The 21,459-nt window shown below is 25.6% G+C and overlaps 1 protein-coding gene across 2 annotated transcripts in view; it reads left to right on the top strand.

Annotated features, from left to right (window-relative positions):
• The window catches only part of LOC129987991 (ankyrin repeat domain-containing protein 13D-like), a 76,498-nt gene that overhangs the window by 4,849 nt on the left and 50,190 nt on the right, over positions 1–21,459 (top strand). The window contains exons 4-7 of one of the 2 annotated variants that reach the window (XM_056096056.1): positions 6,642–6,687; positions 15,286–15,339; positions 15,427–15,516; positions 15,646–15,714. In XM_056096056.1, the coding sequence (XP_055952031.1) occupies positions 6,642–6,687; positions 15,286–15,339; positions 15,427–15,516; positions 15,646–15,714 (259 nt within the window). The remainder of the gene's footprint in view (positions 1–6,641; positions 6,688–15,285; positions 15,340–15,426; positions 15,517–15,645; positions 15,715–21,459) is intronic. The other variant, XM_056096057.1, reaches the window with a different exon arrangement.

Raw genomic sequence — 21,459 nt, 5'->3', positions numbered from 1 at the left:
TGATTAAACAAACAGATTACATGCTGAAAATAGTTATCTTTAAAGAAATATCTTCAAGTTTAATGATTTTATTTCTGCACCACATGATGAAGTATTGGGTTAGTAACTCAGTGGTTGTAGATTTTAGATAAGAAGAAAAATTCAAAATTTTTGCTTAAAAATATAATTTTTTTCAATTAGATATTGTCTGTTTTTGTTGATTTGCCAACTTTCATACAGTGTCATAATTCCATGTTCATAAAACTTCTGATTTTTGCCAGTGATTTTATATTATAGCATCATTAAAAATTTTAACATTTAAGGAGTTCTGTATGGAACAAAATAAATGGTAATCTGAAGGCACAAAATCAATCTATGTGATGGATTTGATAACACATCCCAGCCTAGTTCCAATAACTTTTGGCGAGTGGCCAAAGATGTGTGGGCTTTGCCTTATGATACTGAAAAGTAAACACCCTTACAATTTGCAAATTCTGGTGGCTTTTCTTTTATTGCACTGCTCAGTTTGAAAAGTTGTTGAACGTATATATTTGAATTATTTGTTTAATTTCTTGATAAAAGTTCAAAGTGCAGAATTATTTTATAATCCACCAAATTAGCAGCATAATTTTTTTTTAAATTTTTTTTTAGGAATCTCATCTTTTGGTGTTGTCTTCGCTAATTCATTTTGCATCATCCATGATCTTTTACTATTTACTTTTTTATAAACTATCCACTTTCCCTTACCAGTAATTAGCAACTTCAGAAATGGATCAATTTTGTTACTTTTCAGAAGTAAATCACAGATTTTAATTTGTTGCGTCAAATGAATTTACTTAAGCTGATGAGGAATCTATAAATTAAATTTCTTGACATAGCCAAACTCTAAATTTTTTTTGAATGCGGGTATGCAGTACATTAAGCTTTTCTGCAGTCTCTCTTGTTGTAGTATGATGATCTAAATCAGTAATGGCCTTGACATGAATCTGCAATTGGACAACGAGATCATTGCTTATTTTTCAGTAAAAAAATCATCGATATAAAATTTGGTAAACCAATTTTGACATTGCTTTTCTTTTGAAGCTTCATTCCCATATATGGTACATAACTTCTTGTGTGCTTGCGATGCATTCTTGCCTTTTCAGAAAATAATACAATAAAATATGTTTGAAATGTGTCTTGTTCTTCATTTTTAAATTGGGATAAAAATGAAGCTAAATAACTAATTAATACTTTTCTTCTTTTTTTTTACTAAATTAAAATAAATGTCCAAACAACAAGAAAACAATGTAGGTTAGGTGCTTTGAACAATCTGACAAAACAAAAAAATGTGCTATCTATTGATAAAATCTGCTATCGTTTAGTTACCAACTCAATATTCAGTTTTATTGCTTTGATTAAATTGATAGGTAATTTATTAAATATAATTTCTGCTAATTAGAAGTTATATCATGAAATAAACTATTGAGTGGTTCTTTGATTATCTTAAACAGGAACTGAAAATACTTATATTATTAACTTTTAAATTGAAATACTCGAGCTAAAAAAAAAAGATATGAAATTGAATTGCCTAATCTTAATAAAACTAGTTGAATCTATTTGACTTTTTTTTCATCGACCCATGTTTGAATGTCTATAATTTTTTAATTGATATTATGATAATATATATGAACATCTTTAAGAATGGATAGTCTGTTTTCAGTGCAAACTGTAAAATATTATGTATTTTCTTTAAATGGAAGTACATTTGAAGTTTTGGGGTCAAAAAGTTAATAAAACGGCATTAGTGAAGATTTTATGGAAAATTATTAAAGTTTACACCATGACTTCTTATCAAAATTCTTTACTTTTTGTAAATCTTTTTCTTCTTAGTTTCAGCTCCTCCCCATTGCCTATCAATATGGATACTTTTGCAGACATTTTATATTATGATTAAATACTGAAAGAGTTAAAAAGCCATTATTTTGATTTAACTGAACTTTATTGTTCTCGGCTGGGGAAAATGTAAATATGGCAATTTCTAGTATTATCTCCCCTCCCCAAAAAAAACTTGAATTTGCCAAAAATGTCAATCATTAAAAAAAGTGTTTAGAAATCATAATGCTGAGTAATACTGTGAAATAATGTTGTAAATAATTAGTTTTTTAAATATCAGTTTTTTATTTATATTTTTTTTCTGAAGGAAATTGTTTGAAAATTTGATAACAAAATTATTAAAATATATAATGCTTAGTAAAATATTTAATTTTTCATAATTTTTTCAAAATTGTTCTCTTTACCACTCTATTGAAAAAAAAAAATTTTTTAATAATCACTTATGTATGGACATCATATTCAGAATCTAGATTATTTGATATTACACTGGGTTTTTGTTTATTTTAGTTTTCATGATTTTTTTAAAAAATATATGTATATATATCAGCATTGCCATGGCATTGGAAAAATGTGGGAAAATTTGAAAATTTTCAAAAAAAAAAAAAAAAAAAAAAGTGCAGGGAAGTTTTTTAGTTCCTTTTTTCTTTTCCATCTAAAAAAAAAAAAGTAAAAGATCATAACCATAGCTCCAAAAATGAAACACTTCCATTCCTGACTTTGTAATCATGGAAACTTGTACCTTTTTCACTCTCTTGCCATTTTTTCTCCATACATCACTTTAATTACGATTTGAGAGACAGTTGTTCTCTTTCCATGAGATCTTGGATTGCAGTTAATGAGCATACTCAAGACTACTATTATTTGAGAGAACAGAATAAATTTCTCTGGCAAGAATCACATTCAATCTGCAGAAGCATTGTGGTAATGTTTAGTCACTCATACAAGAGTTTACTGAATGGTTGTTTATTATTAGAAAAATTGTGATCTTATTCAGAGTAGATAGAAGAATTTTTTTTTTTACAATGAGTTGCTCAAAATCTGTATTTAATACTGACTGGATGGATAAAGATATGAACTAACTTTGCTGAATGGATTTGAAAAGTTCTGCAAAATCCATTTGCTGAGTGCTGTTGTCTTTTTTAGATAATAAGATTAAATAATAAGGGAAAACTGACATTTATTATCCATGACAAAGGAAGCAAGCATATAAAATTGCATGTCTCTTCAAAAAAGTCAGTACAGGTATTGGACTTTGTATCTAAAAGGATTACAGGAGATGATATGCCAAGTCTGAAAATAAGATGATTTCAAACTTTTTTAAATTTAAAAACAATAATTGAAAGCTACACTTTTAATGGGCATGAAAACTTGTGTCACATTTGTCCTTTATGCATTCAATGATATATTGGAAACATTTTAACATTATGTTCACGAAAAGAGAAATAGCCAAAACACTTACCTATTTTCGGTGTACAAAAATTTTGTATCTTATTTATTTTGGATTAGCTCAATTGTAGCTAATGAGTAGTCAAAAAATGTACTTTAGATCATGCAAAAATACTGTACATTATTTGTTCCAGAATAGCACAAATTTTGCAACAATCTCTTAAGAAATCGTTGAACAATAAAAAAAAAAAAAGTTGTAATATCTTTTGATGAAGCTTTGAACTGCATTTCTCAAAAGTGCCAACTGGATCTTGTTATAAAATATTGGTGTGAAGCAATCAATAATGTCTCCACAAGATATTGGAGTTCAGTGTTGTTAACATCCACCACTGCTGACAAACTGTTTGAATTTTTTTTTTTTTTTTATTTGAAGTAAGTTATATTAACTTTGGACATTTACTTTTATAATTAGTATTTACTTTTATAAATTAGTATGCATCGACCAAATATAAATTTAAAATTTGTGGAACATGTCAAAAAAAATTTTCATGCGAAAATGATTGTAAGATATTAGAACTAAGTATTAGTGGACTACACATAATCCATTGAATATTTTAGTATAGACATAAATCTACTGGATAGAAAGTAGATGTTACTCTAAGAGTATTGCAGAGAATATTTAAAAATAGACCAACTAAACTTGCTGATTACCTGGAAGTTAAAGGTTCTTCTGAATTTCCATTGAAATTTTGTTCTATCCATTGGATAGAACATGTCAGTGTTTAAACATGCTGTAAAAGGCTTTGGCAAGATAAATATTTAAATTTCAGTGAAAGACATTTGCTTGGATCTGCTTTGGGGGGATATTATAAACGCTTTTCAAGATAAATTGGTTTTGTCTAAAATGAGCTTCTCTTGCATTGCTAATATTCTATGGCCATTTCTTAAAAAAATTCAGACTTCTGAACCAGTGGTGCCTTTCTTATATGAAATTCTTTTCATTCTTATTAAACAGTTATGAAAGATATTGTCAAAAGAAGCATAACCAAAGAAGTACAAATATTAGACTGCTTATTTGTGATAGAGCTTGATGATCTTAAAAATTTAAGATTTAGAAATAATGCTAATATTGGAAGAGTGACTACTGGTTACTTGATTAATAATGGAGCTACTAAAACAAATAAGATACTTTTTAGCTGAGTGTTTTATATTTGTGAATAATACTGTAAAAAATGTTTGAATGAATGTCCAAACATTTTACTGCTTGAAAAGCTGCATCTTATTTAAATCCATAATTATTGAAGAAACAATGCATTATTATGTGAAAAAATTTCTTCTTCTGTTCAAAATGTGCAAAGATCCAATTCGAAATTTTCCTGATAAGACCAAAAAGTTAATACAAATAACAGCTGGATTCATTAAATGAAAAAATTCATTTAGAAGATTTTTATTCTAATATTTTAAAGTCTGAGGAATTTCTTAAATTTTGGGAGGTTGTAAAAATAATTCTGGTGTTGTCACATGCCAGTATAGCTGTGGAAAGTAGATTTAGTATCAACAAGGATATGCTTGATGAAAATCTGAAAAGTGTCTTTAATTGGTCTAAAAATTGTGTATGATGTTATAAATTTTTGTAGTGTTATAATTTCAAAAGACTTGCTAAGTATGTTTAATTATCATACGCAAAATGCTAGGAAGCTTTAGAAAAGTAGAAAAAGAAAAGGCAAAAACAAAAGAAAATGAAACTGATGATTTAAAAAGTGCGAAAATTGATACTCAAATATATAAATTGGCAAAAAAAAATAAATAATAATAATAATAATCTGACTTTGTAATGTTTTTTAATTAAGTAAGCATTAATGGGTTTGTATCATGATAGCACAAGTGTTATTTTGTATTTTATTTTACCCAAATCCTTAATGTTTAGGACTTTGAATTAAAGACCCAAAGAGGTAATCAATATCTCCTCCCCCTTTTAATATGTAAATTTTGTCTTGTTAAATTCTAGGCATTAAATAAAGGGAAGTTATTTTTTTCTTTATATAAACATAAACATTCTTTAAATATACTTTATTTCAAATAATATTAAATTCTTTCCTTCCCTTGCTTTTTCTACACATTAAAACTGTGATATATTTTTATTCCATTATAACTAGCATATAAGTGTTATTTGCCATTTCCTCTTAAATTACATATACATATAGGGAAAATACAGGGAATTTTTTTCCCAAAATTTGAGTGGCAATCCTGTATATGAAACTGTCCTGTTTTATATACTAACTTTTTCTTGAATAAGGATTCTGTTTAATCATCATAATAAATTCAAGAATACTTTTGTTTCTTATGGGCTTGATATATTTAAATCTGTCTTATAAGGAAGGAAGCTGTTTTCACATTTATAAATATTGAAATTCAGAAAGAAGATGTCAGTTTGGATGTTATTCATGCCATCTGTGGTTCAAAATTGTAAAATCCATCTTAAATTAACTCATATGCAGATTTAAAGTTGAATATTATTGATAACAAATCAAGTTTAAGGCATTAGATTTAAAAATTTTATTTAATTGCATACTATTTTTCGTTGAACATTTTTATAATTGGTTCATAATTTTATATGATTTCTTTGTTTTCTGCACACTCATCTTAATATTAAGAAGTTATATTTTCCCTAGGTACCTTCCCAGGGTAGTGACACAATATCTGAATGTTTCGCTATAGACATTCTAGAATTGAAGTTATTTTCTCCATTGTTTGCAAAATATTTTTTATGAAGAATATTCTAAATTCCATTCTTTCATTGTCTCATACTTGCTTGAATTTGACTTCATAAAAAAATTAATAGAAAAATATTTCTAATAAATAAAAAAAAAAAGTTTCAATGATTTACTTGGATTTAAACAATTTTTTTCTTGAATTTAGCTATTATTAAAATCATAATTTATATTTAATCATGTTAATTTTAAAAATCAGTTGCAGGTTTATCTTAATTTTAAATTGGCAAATTCGTAGACAATTTCTGCATATGTGATAGAATTGAATTTTTTTTGTTTGTGTGTGATTTTTATGTACCAATTACTTTGTTTAGATGCTTTTTATTCTTTAAAACCTCCTTCTTTTGTTTTAAAATAGATAAGCTGTATTTTTTAATGTGTTACCAAAACTGAAAAACTCTACTAATAATCTGTCTATGGGTTGAAGAAATAAAAAAGACCTGTATGGCTTCTAAGAGGAAATTAAGAAATTAGTTTTAAATCCTTAAACATGAAATTTCATTTATAATTTTATGTTCATAAAAAGATTTTAGATATATTTTTGTTTTAAAAGGTTTTATATTGTTTTATTGCAGTCTTTGTAATTGGATTGATATATTATTATTTATTTATCATGCTATCTCCTTCCAGACTCCTGATTTTTATGTTGAGATGAAATGGGAATTTACAAGTTGGGGTAAGACATTCTGTTTTTACTTTTCATACAATTTTAATGTTAGTTATTTGTTTTTTTTCATATTTTGTAGTAAAGATAAACCTCTTTAATATTTCATAAAGATGGAATATATAAGAAAGAATTCAGATATTAAACTAGCATTACTTTCAATTTTAAAGCATTTAATTATTTTTATTATTACTTTAGTATCTTTGAATTACATGGTTGGTTCCATTTAATGCAAACTACCTTTAGTGAATAACTTGTTTGCTTCCCATGTTGGGTTTCTTGACAGTTAAAATATTAATTTGAATTTAATGAAAAATAATTTTTAAAAAATCCTATTTTTAAAATAAAGAATTTTATAAAATTGAAAATTAATTTGCTACAAAACCAAAATGGATAGTTAACAAAGAAGAAAAGTTACAAAGTACAATAAAAGTTTAAAAGTTATAAAGTTGCCTATCTAAGAGTTAACTTCATGTCATTTGCAGTGTCCTGGTCCTACGATTGGAAGATTTCTTGATAAATTAATGAATGAATTTAATTTTCCTATTTGAAGCAATAGACTGAATTAAATAATATTGATGATTGTTGTGGTATACAGTCACTTAGATAATTTAGTAATGGCTTTCTTTGTTCTACTGCCCATCCAGGAGTATTTATAATGTTTATGTCAATAAATATTCATTTGCTTGTTATGTGTTTAAAGATTCCTTGAGAAAGGATTTGAAATTTTAATTTTTGTGACTAGCATTCTTATTTATACTGATTTAGGAGATTTGTGCTTGTTCACTTCCTTGTGTTCATATATCTACTTGCTGTAGTTTTGCATTCATTACTCTAAAAATTAGAACTTTTAATTCAAAAGCCCAAAAAGATAAAATTCAACTACATGATCCATGAGTTTAAACTTGACCATAAAACATTATTAAATACCCATATACTGATTAAATTTGTATATTATTTATGGAATGGAAAAAGAATGTATATTATTTATTACACATATGCTCCATTTTTTCAGCAATCTCTTAATAAATCTAAACAATAAATTTTTTAATATGCTTTGATGGTGCTTAGAACCACATATTTTTAAAATACCAAATGGATCTTATTGTAAGATATTGGTGTGAATCAACCAATAGGGTTTCCATAAGATATTGGAAATCAATATTTTTAAAGCATACCACTCTCAAGAATTTTAAATAAATTATATCAAGTTTGGCCATGCAGCTAGTTACTTTAGCAAATTGATGTGGATGGGCCAAGTATAAATTAAAACTTTTTAAAACATGCCGAAGAAGAATTTCCATGCAAAAATGACTGTAATGTTTTAAATCTAGTTTCTTGTGGACTTCATATAATCCATTGAGCGCTTTAGTATGAACATAAATCTATTGAATGGAAAGTAAATATCATTCTAAGAGCAATGTAGTGAGTATTTAAGGATAGTCAGTCTAGATGTACCGATTTCCTAGAAGTTGTTGATTCTTCTAAACTTTTATTGAAATTTTGTTCTTTCCTCTGGGTAGAAAATATCATTGCTTGCAAAAGTACTGTTAAAAGTTTTGATATTTTAAAGAAATACATAGATTTCAACATTAAAAAATTTGCCTGGATCTGCCATAAGTGATAATATTATAAATCTTAGGCTGGATGATTTGATTCTGGCTAAAAATAGCTTCTCTTATATTACAAATATTCTTCAGCCATTTTCTTAAAAAATTGACATTTGGCACTTTCTTATGTGAAAATCTTGTTTTTTTTTTTTTTTTTTTTTTTTTTGTGAAACAATTTATTAAAAACATTGTCAAAAGAAGCAAAAACTTTTTATGCTTATTTTTGATTAAACTTGTTGATCCTAAAATTCGAAAACTGATTTTGGAATAGGGGCTACAAGCTTCTTGATTATTAGTGAAATTACTAAAATTGGGGGGAAAAAAACTTTTTAGCATAGTATTTTACATTTCTGAAGAATACTATAAAAATATTTGAATGCTTGTCCAAAAATCTTAATGTTTTAAAAACTGAATCTTGTTTAAATCCACATTTATTGAAGAATCTTACTTTTTCCACTCATTGAAACTATGAATTATTATTACTCCATTATAATTGAGTGCTTTCATGCATTTTCTCTTGCATTGTATATATGTACTAGAAAAATACTGAGAATACACAGGAATTCTTGCTGATTTAAGTGAAAACACTGGTCAGTTAACTACAATTGGAAAGTAAAAGTTGATAGATCATTACAATGGAAATTACATGTATTACATGTTACATCATAGAAATGAATACAAATGTTCAATCTTGGACAAATTATAAAATTTTATTTTTCATATCTGAAATTAAATCATAAGGGTAGTTACTTTAGTATACTTAGTTAGAGTATCAAAATTTGCAAAATTTCAATACCATAGTTTATAATTTTTACTGAAAAAAGTAAGTTACCGTTCAATTCGTTAAATACTATGAAATTAAAAAAAAATTAAATTCTGTAATACAAGGGGAAAAAAAATATGATTTTATTTTCTGTTTTCATAATCTGATTTCAATGCAATGAAAATTTATAAAGTTTATTAAGTAAAAATTCAAAATTTGTTCCATAAACTTGAGCTAGAAAACAGACATAAAAGACTTATAATCTATCAACTTCACCCTTAAAAAATACTAAAACATAAGAAAAATTAAATCTTTTAATATAAATTAAAACAATAAAAATGCAATATTTAGAAAATAAATTTATATGTTCATATTAATATATATATATATTCTATAAAATAAAGACAAGAATGGAAATCCTATTTCCTATTTAATATCCAAAAGAAAAATTTTATTTTTTAATATTAGTAAAAGTGTATGATTGAATGACTTCATGAAATTTTAACAAAATGATATTTCAATTATTATATTGAACAAAATGAATTTCTCACAAAAATAGAAAGTATTGTATTAAAATGTGTATAAAATTAATTCTGAGAATTTATTAACATTAAAGATGGTTTTTGTACTAAAATAAAATTAGTATCACTTATAGGCTAATTTTTTAAATTTTAAGATGGTGTAAAAATATTTTTGTGTGATAATAATTTCAGAATGTGAAGTGTAAAAACACCAAATACTCGGTTTTTAATTAACTTTTGAATGAATAAACTTAATTAACCTTGAATGAGTAAAAAATAAAAGTAATTTTTCTCTTATTTTAAACATGTGCTAAATTTCATCAATATTTCTGGATATTTTTATAAGGAACAAACACAGAAACAGGCACTCTTTTTTATATACAGAGATTAATATTGATTTAAAATTAATGTTTTTTCTTATATTAATCTCTCTCTCTATTTTTATTTATTTTAACTAGTGTATTTGTAATATTCATCAAAAGATATCATATGTTATTCATTTATATTCATATGATTCTTTAAAAGCTTTACAGTGTATCTTAGTGATGTCTATATCTGATAGTTAGAAAAACCTTGCAATTTGTCTTAGTGCATATTAAAAAAATATTATTTTAAACTTAAAAATGTTAAAATTAAAATTTTTTAAACTTAAAAAAAGAATAATTTTTATGCATTTTTAATTTACTTTAAATTTATTAAAAGCAACTGAACTTACTCCAATCGTAACTAATTAGTCTTTCAGAAATTTTCTGATTGATATGGCTTCAATATTAAAAATCCTTTTTCCTGAGTCAATAAAGCCTGAAAAATGCCAAACTTCTAAAATAATTAGTGGAAAGCTGTAATTTAATCTATTGAGAGACCACTAGTGGAAGACTATTTTTACAAAAAAATTCCTCTATGGCCTCTTTTTTAATCCTCAAAAGGTCCAAAATTGCACTTTTTATGTAATGGTTATTAATTATGTATGTAACAACCATTATTTCTGATCAAATTAAGTTCAAAAATTGTTCTCTTCATTTTTATGTAAAACCAAATATTATATATATATATATATATATATATATATATATATATATGCAGAATATAAATTGAAATAGTAAGTTTTTCTTCTTTCAAACTTTTGATTTTTCTATTACATATAATCTTATAATGTAAAAAATTATAGCATACATTTTTTTTTTTTAATCTACTGATATATTCTATTTATTTACTAGCCATTTTTAGTGACCAGTTGATTCACTGAGGATATTCATTATAGTATATTTGATTCCATTTAAATTGTTAGATATAACTTCCTACCCATGATCCTGAAAAATTGTCAGAGATTAAAGCCAAGTTATTTTAATTTTAAGTATATTCTGTTCATTGTATTTTTGAACCTTTTCCTGGAAACCAGTTCCAAGATATTATAATGCTGTCAAAAACATAGGTATGCAATTCCATCTATCTTCTAAATTTTGTGGTAGTGTAACTTCTATTTTTTTTTAAATTTTTTAAAATTTTAACTGCACAGTTTTTAACCTGAATCCTTCTTCTTTAGCTTTCAACAATGGCAGAAAATCATAGCATTTCATGTTCGATGAAACAATGAAAATATTGTGAATCTCAGAATGGTAGTGCAATGTATTATTAGAAACTAGACAAAAAAAGAAGAAAAAAAAGAAAAAAGAAAAAAATTATGAAAACATTGCCTTGATATTGAATTGGAATTATTAAAAATATAATTTTTTAAATATTGAAATAATGAAGTTATTTTTGTGCAATAATACTCTAGGTTGTTATTATGGGAAAAAAACACAAAACTTCAGCTTATTATAAACTTTTGAAAATTAAAATTGCTGGTTTATTTCCATTTCCTAATTTCTGTATGTGCCATATTTGGTGACTGTAGCTAAAATGTTCCAGCCTGTAGTGTACCAGCACACACATGAAAACAGTCACACAAACTTCCATCTTTATTATTAATAAACAGAATCGTTTGAAATAATCGGCCGAAAAATGTTAAGCCTAAGCCTCATTAGCGTGGGGAAAAAATGCTGAAGCGTTACTCATTTGGCGGTGGGGAAATGAAGATTCTTTTTTTGACGGGAAAGTTAGTTTTTAATTAATAATTAAAATTTCAAAAAAAGGGACCCCAGGTGCACATTCCCAACCTCCAAGGTATACACATACCAAATTTGGTAGCTGTAGGTCAAATGGTCTTTTCTGTAGAGCGCCAACACACACATTGAGCTTTATATAAGTACTAGCCGCCTTTGGCGACCAGCCGGTTCGCCAATATTACCGCTCGCTACAATTTTCAATTAAACCTTTTAAGTAACTGGTCTCTTAATAGATTCTCAAACAAAACATTTTTAATCTTCAAATTTTGATAGTCATACCAAACTTATACTGTTGTTTAGATTGTTTCGTTCAATTTACTATATATATTTTCCTAATTTGTTGTCATTTCCGGTAAAACTTCAACTTTAATTTAAAGTGGAAATGATGAAATTGCAATTAATATAAAGATACTTTTTAATAAAACCAAGCGTTTTATTTTATTTATCATCTTCATTGTTATTTATTATTATTATCGAATATAAATATTGCAAACAGAATCGCTCGGTATTTAAGTCTTATGTAAACTACAAAATACTTTTCATAATTTATGTAATATCGCAAACAATAATTCAACAAAAATTTCTCAGATTCAGCATAAAATTCAGTTTTTAGTTTTGCTTTCAAAAGGATTGGAATGAAATCAATAATAATATTTTGTTCCGGCCTATAAATATATTTCAAAAATTATGAAGTCTAAATTTAATGCAGTAAGGTATCATATTCTGAGAAATATTCTGAACACATCAAATTTTAAATAAATGAATGAATGTTTCTATTTTCCACGATCAACTAAGACTTATTTATGAAGTTTTGAATGTTAAAAATTTAGAAAAACTCAACATTTTCATAATCTTAGGCCAATTAATCTTGAGAAACCTGCACGCTGATTGGCGTATTTTCTTTGAAACGATCGATGAAAACTCTAAAATTATTCTTTTTTTTTATTGAATAGTGATATATAAATTTTCATAAATCAGTCAGTTTAAGTGATTGATTTAGTTCATTGGAAATTAACTCTTTTTATTTAAAATATTAGTGTTTCAAGAACATTTTGTTATTCGTGATTTCCACAGCAGAAGCTTTATGTAAAATCAAACATTCGTTATTTATTCGAGCATTTATTGAATCAAGTTACATAAAATAAAATCATTTTCCATTTAGACCATTTTAGCAGATCTGTGTCTTACTAAAGGTTTACAAATTAGCTGTGTGGCCCTGATTTGCATGAATATCCTGTTCATATTAAACTAAACTTGCCTTAAAATAAAACTGATTTATTAGATTAATAATATAGAGAGTGTAAAAGATCATAAAATAATTTTTTTTGAATTTATTTTTTTTAAAAAAATAATACTTCATATTTGTTTCATTTCCTACAGACATGTGCCGAAAATTATATTTTTGCAGATTTCATTTCCAAAAAGATTTAATTTCTTTTTAGTTGGAGCTTTAATCAATGTGATGGCAACCCCTTGAAAGAAGCTAATTTTTTCCCATGAATGCAAAACGTGCTCGTGCAGCTTAAATTTTATTTTTATTTTGTACAAAAAAATTTGTTGAAAAATATAGTTAAAATATTTATTTAAAAATTCATTAAAAATAGAAATTTAATTTTAAGGTTAAAACATTGGTATCATTTAAAAGATAAATTTTTTATCTTTAACTTCATGTAAAAATCTTTTTTGTGCTGTAATATTTTCGGAAGCTATAGCAGAAACACCCCAAAATTTCGCTTAATTTTTAAATAAATAAAATTCTAATTAAAAATTCGAAAAAATAACCCCCAGGTGCACATTCCCTTCCTCCAAGGTATACACATGCCAAATTTGGTAGCTGTAGGTTGAATGGTCTGGTCTGTAGAGCGCCAACACACACACACACACACATTGAGCTTTATTATAAGTATAGATAGATAGAAACATGCAGTACTGGTTCTAAAAAGAGGGGGAGATGGAGAAAACATAGAACTTTGGTATGTGACCTAACTAACTAACAGTATAAAGGAAAATCATCTTTTACGGAACTCTTTTACTTTTTAATCAATATTTCTGTTTTATATATGACATTGAAATATAGTACCACTTTTCACTTCACCGATATGTATATTTCTTAGCCCTGGAGAAAGAGCAATCAAAGATACAATAAATCTGAACCTATTTTATAGTGTTGATTTGGTTTATAGCTAATATTAGAAGGTCTGCATTTTCATTTATTATTATTACTCTCAGTCCAAGTTAGCTAGAATCATTTTTTTCATTATCTTTGCAGCCTTCATTCAATGAAACAAAAATATTTTCCTCGAATGGTAACAAAGTATGGTAAATACTTTGTTTCACTTTTAATTTTTGGTTCCTGGCTTTCATTATTTCTGTAAAAAAAATTGTTTTTTCTCAGTATATATTGAGAATATATTCTGATAGTTTTCTAAGATATTACTTTGAATATAATTTTCCAGACATAGCCTATGGCATAATAGGAATCCTCCATTCAAAACATAATTATTATTCATCTCAAGCTTCACAACATTACCATCATCATATATCTTCAGTGGAAAAGAATTTTGTGCTTTTTCAAAGAGGGTGTGCTAATAATTCATATTCCAGATACAATCTTAATTTTCTAGAGCTATCACAGATACATTAAATATGGTTGAAGATATGTTTGAAATTAACAATAACTTCTTTTAACCAAATTTAAATTAATTTTTTGTTTAGATTTTTGACATGTTTTCCCTATGAAGTTTAAAAATTTTACTCTTTAATTTTGTCTGTGGCTTTCAGAATAATGTCATAGAAATCATCACAATTTACTGCGTTGTCGCATACAAATAAATATTTTTGTGGAACCAGTTTTCCAAGAATTTAGTGAACACAATATGTTTTTACAATTGATAAATTTGAGCAAATCACAGAAATTCATGTGCTTTTTCAACTTTTGTAGTTCAGTGTCTTTTTCATTATAATGTAATTGATATTCCAAGAAAACAGTTTCATGTACTTGGAGAAAAAAAGTTCCAAAGACACATTTACAAAAAATGCTATTTGTTAAAACTTGTAACAGTGTTAGACTTCTCACTGATTTCATAAGTATAAAGCTCTATTCCATAAACATATCAGTCCATGTTCTTAATAATTGTATGAACTGTGCCTGTAAAAATGTAGAAAACAATTCTTGTATGCCTTTTAATAGAAAACAATAATAATAATAAAGATTAATTCGATCTGATTACTAGTTGGACTCTTTTTGGAGGGGAGGGGGAATTTTAGAGACTTTTGTCAAAGTATATCTCTATGAGTGATCTGCAAAGCTGAGAATTCAGCTTTGTGCTAATATTTTCCCTTTCAAGACCTTTATTGGCTGTGCTTTTCTGCTATTATATATACATTTGGTTAGATTTTGCCTTCTATTTAACCAAATATCATCTTGTAAAGTAATGGATAAAATATGCTTATAATCTTTTTTTATATGTGATCTATGATTTATTCATGTTAGAAGATTATTTAAAAGAATTTTTGTATGTATTTCTTCCTTTTTGAGAGCTGAAATATACCTTTTTGGTGAAAGCAGAAAAAAATGAGTTTTATTTATATATATATTTATATTTTTCCAGTGCCTTTAGTATCTAGAATGTGCCCTAGTGATACTTATAAAGTTTACAAGTCAGGTAAGTTAAAATGATTTGTTATCTAATTTTTTGCACAGTTTCTTTTTGTTTTTAAATATTTTTTACTTCAAAATACATAATTTTTAGGTTCGAATGTTAGAATAGATACCACACTACTGGGTTTTGATCAGTCGAATTGGCAACGGGGAAGCCGAAGTTATGTTTTCAAGGGACAAGGTAAGGTATTTTTCAGAAATCTTTTTACTGTACTTTTATTATTATTTTCAAAATTAGCCTTATTCAGATACCTATTAATTGTCTATCCATAATTCAATCCTAACTGCACTATTTCCATCTGAACAACAGATTACCAGGGTTTGAAAGCTATCCGATGCAACAGAAGCTACATCTTTTCACTTCGTGGGTGTTCTGTCGGTAATAACAATCTTAAAATCAATTTTAGGAAAACTGAAACTAATGGCAGTGTGCTTTGCAGCTTTTTTTTAAAATAGTATCTAGTGTCAAATAGTTGTAGAAGGCTGCACAGTAAGAATGCTTTAAACTGCTGTATAATGGCAATTCCATTCCAGAACAGGAACAATTTACTGGGCTGTTGTCCTATTTTAGTGGCACTTCTATCTGCTGAGAAATTTATTTTAATGTTTGCTGTTATTGTTATCCCATATTCTTTTCCTATATCTTGTAAAAGTATATGATTTCAACTACAGTTATCTCAAAAATTTCTATGATAGCTTAATTTTGCTTTAATAATTAAAATACTCTATTTCTTGGAGAGAGTGTATTTTGTCACATAGGACATTTTATCCAGATTAAAAACAGAATTTTCTGAGATTAGCCAAGAAATAATTTGTATAAATAATAATGTCATACAAAAAGCATAAACATTCAATTAATAAATTTTTCTTTAACTTTTTTTGGTTAAAATCTATTATTTGATAGTAATAATATTTATATATTTGTGTTAACTTTCTTTATGATCAGTTAGTTTTCATTTGTTTTATCGGCATACTAATTTTTTAAAAATTGAATTGATTAAATGAAAGAAAGAAGAATTATAAAGCTGATTATTTATGACTGTGTTTGTGTGTGTGCTGTAAACCTCGTAAATTACAAAATAACAAACTAAATTTTAAAACAGTTTTAAATCTTCCACTTCATTCAAAATGTTTAATGAAATTCTGAAAAACCAAATTCAAAATTACTCAATAAAAATAAATTAATTTTTTAGCTATAGCAGTTTGTCATTAGTTTTGATTTCGTTCAAAATTAAAATTTAAAATAAATAATCATTATTTAAAACATGAAATGTAGCTCTTAAACTAGTTGAAGTTAAAGCTGCATAGACAGAAACTAATTCATAAGTTATTTTTTAAAAAAACAGATATTTATTATTATTAATTTTAGGTTGGAATATTTATCTGATTGTCAGTTAACCACATCTTATTTGTCAAAAAAAAAAAAAAAAAAAAAAAAAAAGATTCAACTTGTAAGATTAAATTAGGATTTTGCAAAATATTTTTTTTTTGAAAAAAAAAAAATTATTGGCATTTAAATTGATCATCAGATGGGTAATTTTCTGCTTTTTATGGTAGTATAAAAATATTTTACCTAGGATGCATGTGTATGTCAGCTTGTTTTTATGAAATGCTGAGATGGTATTTTTTTATCTTTCATAGCCTGTTCAAGAAAGTAAGTTAATTGTGTTTGAAATTTTCTATAAAAATAAATAATGCATTGACATTAAATAGATTTAAAAAGATCTGATTACTAATAACTTTTAAAGACAATATTTAAAGTCCAAAAGTTAATCTAATTTTAATTATTGTTTGAGTGTTAAAAGTAATGGAATTAGTACTGATTCAAAACCAGGAACAAGAATAAACTGTACTTTTAATTTGTAATCACTAAGTAATAAATATATTTTTTATCATAAACTCATGGCATGCATACTCGCTTTCACTTTGATGCTGAAGAAAAAAGATAAGCATAAAATTTCAAATACAGAGTAGTACAATTAGTACGGGGTAAAAGGATACAAACTATTTAAAAAAGTGATGGGGTTCTTGAAGCACTGTTTCAAAATAGGTTGTTTAGAATATAGGTATTAGGTTGTTTAAAATTGCAATGAACAAAACCAAATCAAGACAATGGAAACAAATTTCATTAATAATGAAAGTGTGTAGGTGCTGAAATTATAAAGAATTCAAAATTTACTCTGATGGAAGTTGGCTTGAATGAAATACTGAATAATTACTCTGATATTTTTGCTGTTTTTTAAGGATAGAAAGGACATATTTTACTGTAAGTTAATATCAGAGAAAATACATCTCCCCCCCCCATAACAATGCATTGTGTTTGAAAATAAATTCTCCACTCAAGTTACAGCTTTGTTTTACTAATTGATTCATATGAAAAGTTTGTACAACAGATAATCATTTAATTGTTATATATTATTTGGCATTAAATAATTCATCATTCCACTTCTCAACAAAAATCTCACTAAAGTTCAAAGCAGATATATGCTTCATAAAATCTCAAATTGTTTCCATGTAATCTTAAGTACCAAATTTGTTTTATTTTTCAAAAAATTCAGTATTTTAACCTTATTGTCTTCATTCAATTTCAAAATAATATTCCTGAATATTAAAGAAAAAAAGTAAACCTAAACCTAGTTCCTTCCTTATTCAGCATAAAGATTGAAGATTTTAACCGCATGCTATGTTCCTTTTTTTATATTTTCAGTAATGGAAGTATCCATTGCAGAATTATTTTCTTAAATTTATTTTGTTACAAAAATGTTTTGTAATTCATGAAGCATATTTTCTTTAATAACTGCATGTTTTGAAGTTCCTGTGAAAACTTACTTTAATTAAATCTTTAATTCTATATGAAAATGAAAAGAAATGAAAATTGGCAATCTATTTAAATTTTATATTACCACTGCTGAGTCTTTTTTAATAAAATAATGCTATTAATTATTTTTAAAAATATACTGAAATGAATTTCTACATTCTGTAGTTTTACCATTTTTACTGCTTCAATACTTATTTAAAAATAAATGCAATGTTTATCTTTTATGTTTTATTAAAAAGATTTTCTCAATTTTGGTTTTCAAAAATCATCTTTTTATTTAAATTGCAGTTCTTAGCATTAAATTGGCACATTTCCATTTGTAAAACTCATAAAAAAAATGTTATGATAGTAGAATTTTTTAATGAATTGACCATGGCTTTTCATTTTTGAATCATATGTGCAATATAATTTAATATTAAATTATAGTGAAATTCTATTTTCGGCATTTAATAAAAGACAAAACAAATAGGCACATTTCAAAACAAAATGGCATTATACACTTCGTTAGAAATGAAATGAACTACTGATATTATAGGTTATTATAATTTGATACTCGTATACATATTTATAAACATGAATTGTATGTATTAGTTTGAAATCACAGTTCACTCATCAAGTTAATTTTATCAATTTTGTAATGTTAACCAACATTAATTTAGTTATTTTAAGCTCCTTGATATGCTAAAAGAAATAATTGCTACATAAAGCAGAGAAATAAAGGACCCCCCCCCCCAAAAAAAAAAAGCACAATTTTTTTTTCAATGCATACATGACTCAAATTTATAGAGAGAAATAAAACGTTATTCAAAACCTTATTACTACTTTACTTTCTTTTATTTCTTCAAAAACAATAAAAATTGCCAAAAACATCTTAAATAAAATATATTTTAAATCTTGGTTTCTACCCCCCCCCCCCTGCCATCTTGCTAGCAAACAAATTGCAGTTATACGAATAAAAAATTTCCAGCAGTTTTTTATAAACATGGTACCAACAGAATTAAATAAATCAATAATAAGATAAAATGGTGCATATAACAACTGGCTTCATTAAAAATTAAAGTGCTCTAAATTATGAGGTAAATTTTGTAAAACAGTAAAGAAAATTGTAGTATTTTTAAAGGACAATGTTTAAAAGTAAATTACTCTAAATGCATAGTAAAAAGTGTTTACATAATAAAAGCTAAAGTGAAAATATCTGAAGACAATGTAAATAATCAATGCAATCAAACAGTGGAAAAGGTTTAATATTCAAACAAAAAAAAATGTAATTGGTATAAGTTATGTTTAAATTAAATTTAAAAAAATCATCAAAAATCAGTGAATAATTATGCAAAAATAGAATTGATGTAACTGAATAATAAGTAATTTTTTTAAATTTCATGCTGCTGCAAGAATAGTTTTTGTGCGATAATACGCTCCTAAAGCATAGCGAGAAAACATTAAAACTGTATGAAATAACCCTAAATAAAAATGATGAAAAAGTTTATTTATAGCATTGTTTAGAATTGTAATTTTAACTGTTAAGATCTATTAAAGTGATTTTAATTCCCTTTCTAATTATCACAGAAATAAGATATAGTTTTGAAAATATAATATATTTTATATCATATATTATATAAAAAATATTATTTAATATATATATTTTATATCATATATTATATGAACAGGCTTTCAAATAAAACAATTAAAAAAATGGGATTTGGATAAAAAATGGTTTTTTAACATAGATGGATACCTCAAAATATATAACTTACAGTAGTATCATTACAATGTTGATCTTATTGATAAATATGGAATTTCAGTATTATTTTCTCAGTATTATACATTTGGCAACTTTTAATGAAAAATTGTTTCAGCTAAATTTTAGGAATAAAAATTCAAATTTAATTAATTGTGAAGCTATTATTTACTACTACTTATATTTTTGTGCAAGAATTTTACAATGCATTAAAAAAATTCTAGTGCCATACACCATATTGTCATGTGGTGTACAATAATATTTATATTGCATCCAAAATATTATTTAATTTTCCCAAATATTATACATTATTATAATGTTACTGATGTATTTTTGTGTGAAACAATTTTAGGAATTATCACTAAATCAACTGAAATTTAACTTCAAATTTGATTAATTAAACCTAATTTATAAAACATTTCTTAGAAGTACACATTCACATCTTCTAAAGTATACTTGTGTCAAATTTAGTAACTTTAATTCTAACAGTTTGATTTGTAATGTGCAAATAGGCAAATGGATAACTGATACATTTCCGCTTTTTGTATTAATAGATATAACTGTATGATGAAAAATAAATACAAATGATTATTGCATCTAAATGGCACCATGATGAAATAATTGTATAATGTACATTTTCATTCATCAATTATTATGTTTTAAAATATAACTTTAAATGCTTTTACTCATTTTAACTATATTTTTATTAATAATTGCCTTTGTAATTGCTATATTATTTATCTTAATATAAATAAAAGTAATTTTACTTTGTATATTTGTGTGTATGTTCCACCAGGGTGTTTAGTGGCATGTAAAGTCCTTAAGCACTGCTTATTGTATATGGTCCTTATATAAAGGCTTTAAAATTTTTAAACTTTATCTAGGGGCTTATATTTTCCTTCTAATGACAAAAAAAAAAAAAAAAAGAGAAAAAAAATTTTCATCGTGCTGGATTTGTCCAATTATAGGTTGATTTTTTTTTTTTTTTTTTTCTTGCAGTGTTGGATCTTTCAATATTTAATAAATCCAGAAGTCAGTGGAAAATATTTCATCTCAGTTTAAAAAAATACTGATAGAAATGGGAAAACATATTTGTTTCATTTATTTAATTCTTCTCTACCCTTCTTTTGCTTATTTATATAGGGAAAATTTCTTTCTTCATAATTTCATGTATTCATGTAAAACCATGAGTGTTGATTATTGACAATAACTTCTACTCATCATTATTTTTCTAGCAAGTGTTTGTAGTGCAAGTGTTATAATATAATTTGTTATGGTAGCTATTTGTTGAACTTCAACAAGTGTTTTTCTAACAAGTGTTTGTAGTGCAAGTGTTAGTTATAATATAATTTGTTATGGTAACTATTTGTTGAACTTCAACATTTATCAACTCCCCATTAGTGAATAATTTAAGTATTTTTGCTTCAATTAATTTTTGTTTAAATGTTTAGAAATTTTTAACAATATAACTGGAGAATGTGTATTTCATTTATTGTTGACCTTGATAAATAAGTACACTGAATAATTCAAGGTTGCCAAAAATAAATGTAAAAGCAAATTATTTATGG

Source organism: Argiope bruennichi, chromosome 10, assembly GCF_947563725.1.
Source record: "Argiope bruennichi chromosome 10, qqArgBrue1.1, whole genome shotgun sequence".
NCBI lineage: Eukaryota > Metazoa > Arthropoda > Arachnida > Araneae > Araneidae > Argiope > Argiope bruennichi.
The sequence above is the reverse complement of the archived record's forward strand: the minus strand, read 5'-3'. Positions and strand labels throughout refer to the sequence as shown.